Source organism: Apis dorsata, unplaced genomic scaffold (assembly GCF_000469605.1).
Source record: "Apis dorsata unplaced genomic scaffold, Apis dorsata 1.3 scaffold_198, whole genome shotgun sequence".
Taxonomy (NCBI): domain Eukaryota; kingdom Metazoa; phylum Arthropoda; class Insecta; order Hymenoptera; family Apidae; genus Apis; species Apis dorsata.
In genome coordinates, this window is record NW_006263482.1 from 235541 (window position 1) to 239688 (window position 4148).

At 41.2% G+C, this 4148-nt stretch overlaps 1 protein-coding gene across 1 annotated transcript in view; it reads left to right on the plus strand.

The window, feature by feature from the left end:
* LOC102677752 (protein sickie-like) overlaps positions 1 to 4148 on the plus strand; it is a gene marked incomplete at its 3' end in the record, with an annotated part of 100040 nt that overhangs the window by 5359 nt on the left and 90533 nt on the right. The window contains exon 2 of the mRNA XM_006614840.2: positions 980 to 1075. Within this exon, the coding sequence (XP_006614903.1) occupies positions 1010 to 1075 (66 nt within the window). The remainder of the gene's footprint in view (positions 1 to 979; positions 1076 to 4148) is intronic.

Below are 4148 nucleotides of genomic sequence, written 5' to 3' on the forward strand. Positions count from 1 at the left end.
GGTTCTATAATTTATGCGTTGAAATTGGGAATAGGCGGGGTGGCTAATAGGCGAAGTTCATTTGCCGTGTATTAACGGTGTTTATACTCGCGGGGACAACGCGATCCTCGTTAATCACGACAAATTCACCGTGATTAATTACGCTTTTCGCTCGATTTACCATTCCGTGATCGCGAACCGAGAACCGCCCTCTCTTTGTCGCTCCACCTCTTCTTTTCTCTCCTTCGCTTGCCCCCACTCTTCTTCCTCCTCCCTCGTTTCCCTCCTCTTTTGTCAACGTATAATCGAGAGGAACGCAGCGTTTTGTCGCGAGAACGAGATCAAAACCTCGGAACACTCGCCTTCCGTTTCTTCTTCGCCTCCGTTTTGTGTGTCGAAAGAGTACGCAAGATACTCTCGAAATAAAACGCAGCGAGTTGTCGAGTAGTCTTTGATGATGATTTTATCATTTGGATCGACCCTCGAATTCTCATCTCTCTTTGAGATCGTAACGTAACCCCCTCCCTCTGAATAACTTATTCGTATTTATCGTGTTTGATGTGAAATTTAAAAAAAGAAAAAAAAATTGACTGATAAAAATATCGAAATATCGAATTTTTCGTTGCGAAAGAATATGAGGAGAACAAGGGGATTCTTAAAAGAGACGAGAAACTTCCTCCCTTCGGCCGGATGTGTCATTTGGTACCTGGGTCACGTAGCTCTTCGTATTGACAGGCCAACCAACCAACCAACCAACCAGCCAGCCAGCCAACCACCCTCTACCCTTCTCCCGCCCTCGCTTCGAATCTTGTTTCAGGCTTTATCCAGATTCAGGGGAACAATCGCTTCTTTTCCTCTTCCGTATAATAAAACCAAAATAATTATTCTTAATTCATTTGATCATGATCTGTTTAGCAGAAAATTAAAATTAAAAAATTAGCTCGATTCTTATTAAAGTTATTAGATAAATAATAATTTAATATTTTTCTCTTATTTTCAGAGTATTTAGCGTAGCAGATATGATACAGCGATGAGCCTGCAGGCACAGGCTCAAGCACAGCGCTCTGCGAGGTACTCCCCTCAAGAGACCATCAAGGTAAGAGAAAATTATATTTACATTCACTTTTCTTTCAATGGTACGTAATATTTCTTTTACGAGCAGGAGAAGATACCTTATCCAACGAGGAATCGTGGATATCAATATTTTTCGTTAGAGCATCTGCATATTCTTCTTCTGAAAATTCATCGTTCTTTTCTCGAGTTCTCGTATGGAGAATTGGGAACATGCGAGGTAACGCCATCTTACGGCGAATCGCTATTCGTATTCCACGACGAGTTTTAACGTAATTAACGCGGCCGCTCTATCGTCACACGCGATTCACTTCTCTCCCTCTTCATCATCGGGGTTAATCCTATACGTGTTCGAGTGTGCGCGACCTTGTATTACTTCCTGCCTGCTCTCAACTCGAGGGAGAATCCAGAGAGAAAAGTGTACGCGATTCCGTAGCTTCGAATAAATTTCGCTTCGAAGAAACGATCATCGAAAAGTTAGAATTTTAAGCAAAATTGCGTGAACCGTATCGTGATGAAATATATATATATATATAAATTTTCGATAGAACGAATATCGAGAAAAGAAACGAAATATCGAAGAAAGAATTTAATTCGTTCGATTCGTTCTTCTTTCTCGCACTAACTTGATTCTCATCTCTCTTTTCCTTCAAACGATTAATAATTCGCTATCAATTCTTTAATTTCGACTCGTAAAAGTTTTTTTCTACGATATTTCATTATACTTTTTCCCTCGTAACCACGCGCCAAAATATCCATAAACAGTAGTCCAGTTTCATTATACTCGTAAACTCGATTAGTCAGCTAATTACGATCTTGGCGCGATATAATCGCGTACTATCTATCCGGCACCGTGTCTGGTTATTAATTAAACTTGCAAATCGACTAATCGGATAATCGATAATCTCTAATTACACATACCGTTGGAATTAATATCAAATCCCGTTATGCAATCGAAATCGAAAAATCTTTGCGAAAAATCTTCGCTGTCGCGTGTTGGGTTTATCGCTTTTCAGCCGCGCCGTTCGAGAAAGAGAGACAGAGAGAGACAGAGAGAATATAAATTCCCGACAAAATTTTTAATTATTTCAATTGAATATATCAAACTGATGAATGCGATAAAATGAGTATAGTCGATATAATGAAAATGATAATTCCTTAATCAGATTCATTATAATAAAATTATTTTTATTAAATATGATGTTATTGCTAAAGTGATATTTTACGATTCTTCTTTGTATATGTATATAATTATAAATTATCAAATAAAAAATAAAAATACAATATATTTTTTAGAAACGTGTAGATACTGTTGTTACTTAATAATTAAAAGAGGAAATATCACGTTCATCTTATTAATATTCGAGATGTATATAAAACATATTTAATCCTGACCATTAGTATCAATAGTTGGTAAACAGCAATAAAGTGTTATATTTATCCGCGTACCGAGCATAATTTTCCACGCGAATGCGCTCCCGGCTCGCCGTTTTTTCCTAACGACTGTCTTAATTAATATTACCGACCCAGGTTCGCTGTCCGTGTACGCGATCGCGACCTTGTCGCTCCCCCTTGCTCCTCGTTCCGCGGATAATTTTCCGCGCCAATGCTTCAACTTTGCCCCCGCTCCTCCGCACCACCCGTCCGCCCCACCTTTTTTTTCTCCGCCTTCCGTGGCTCCCTCGACACGTCGAGAGGGACTTGGCACGGATGACAAAATGCTGAAATTATCGCCCCACCAATGATATTTTGCTCGCGTTTTTTGCTCTATCCTTGGAGGACCGTTGGAAACCGTTTCATTCGTCGAACATCGCGCTCGTATTTGAAATGTATACGACTGTTTGCTCTCGCTTCTCGCGTTGACTCGTTTATTATCCCTCGGCAAGCGAGCGATTTCTACTTACGCGAACGAACGAAAGTTTAACTTTTGTTCGGTTTAAGTTTGAGCTTATCTTTCCTTCGCTCTGTTTCTCTCCAGAAGGGAAAGAGTAGCGTCGTGGTTAATTCGTTTTAGTGGAGCGAAAGAGGGCCGAGATTTCTTCGTTCCCCCTTCTCTTCTCGGACGAGACAAACTACTTCGAACGACAAAGACGAAGAGATTTTGGATGTCGAGGGTCGGCCACGCCCCGGCCACGAGGACCAGATGATACACCATTTTGCGACCCTCTTGGTACCTGCCAAAATCCCTCGATACCTCCGTTGCGCGGATAATTAAAGATACAACGTCTACCACCGACCTCGCGCCACGCCAAACAGAACCCATTCTCTTGGATCGTTTCAACAACACGGAGTAGGGAGGGGGTTGAGAAAGCGGTAAATTAGCTTACGCGCACAGAATCTTATCGCCAAACTCGTGCCATTTCCCGTCCAATCAATTTTCACCGCCTTGCTCGATTATTTATTTTGTTAAATTTACCGAAAAACATACGCACACGATTCTGTTTCAACTCGATTAAAACGATGCTTACCTATTTCCTCGATTCATCCACGTTCACACGATCCAGTTTAGAGTTTCAACTCGATCCATCCATCTATCCATCTGAGTTGAAGAAGAAAATTAATTATTTTGCTAAGCTTATCGATTCAGAGTTTCAACTCGATTAAAATGAATTGAATAAGAAAGTTGGTTGCTTTGTTAAATTCACCGAAAAATGTATTACACACGATTCAGAGTTTTAACTCGATTAAAACGATACTTACCTATCTCCTTGATCCATCCATCTATCTAGTTGAAGAAATACGTACATACGTTCCAGATTCGTTCAGAGAGTTTCAAGAGAGTTTCGAAACGATATTTACCTACCTCGATCCGTCCATCCGAGTTGAAGAAGAAAGTTGGTTCGATCGCGGAATACGAAGAAGATCTCGGGTGCGGGAGAAGGTAAAAGTTATCGCGGAAGGGAGAGGAAAGAACGTGGGGTAGAAAGTGAAGTCGCTCCGTGTGAATGCCCTAGCGAGCATGGTTTGCTTGGTCAGGCATCGATTAACCATTCGAGGATCGACCTAGCCGTCGTTCCGGAATCGCCTCGATATCTCCGTCAATGCTTCTCTCTCCCTCTTCCTCCCTGCCTCTCTCTCTCTCTCTCTCTCTCTCTCTC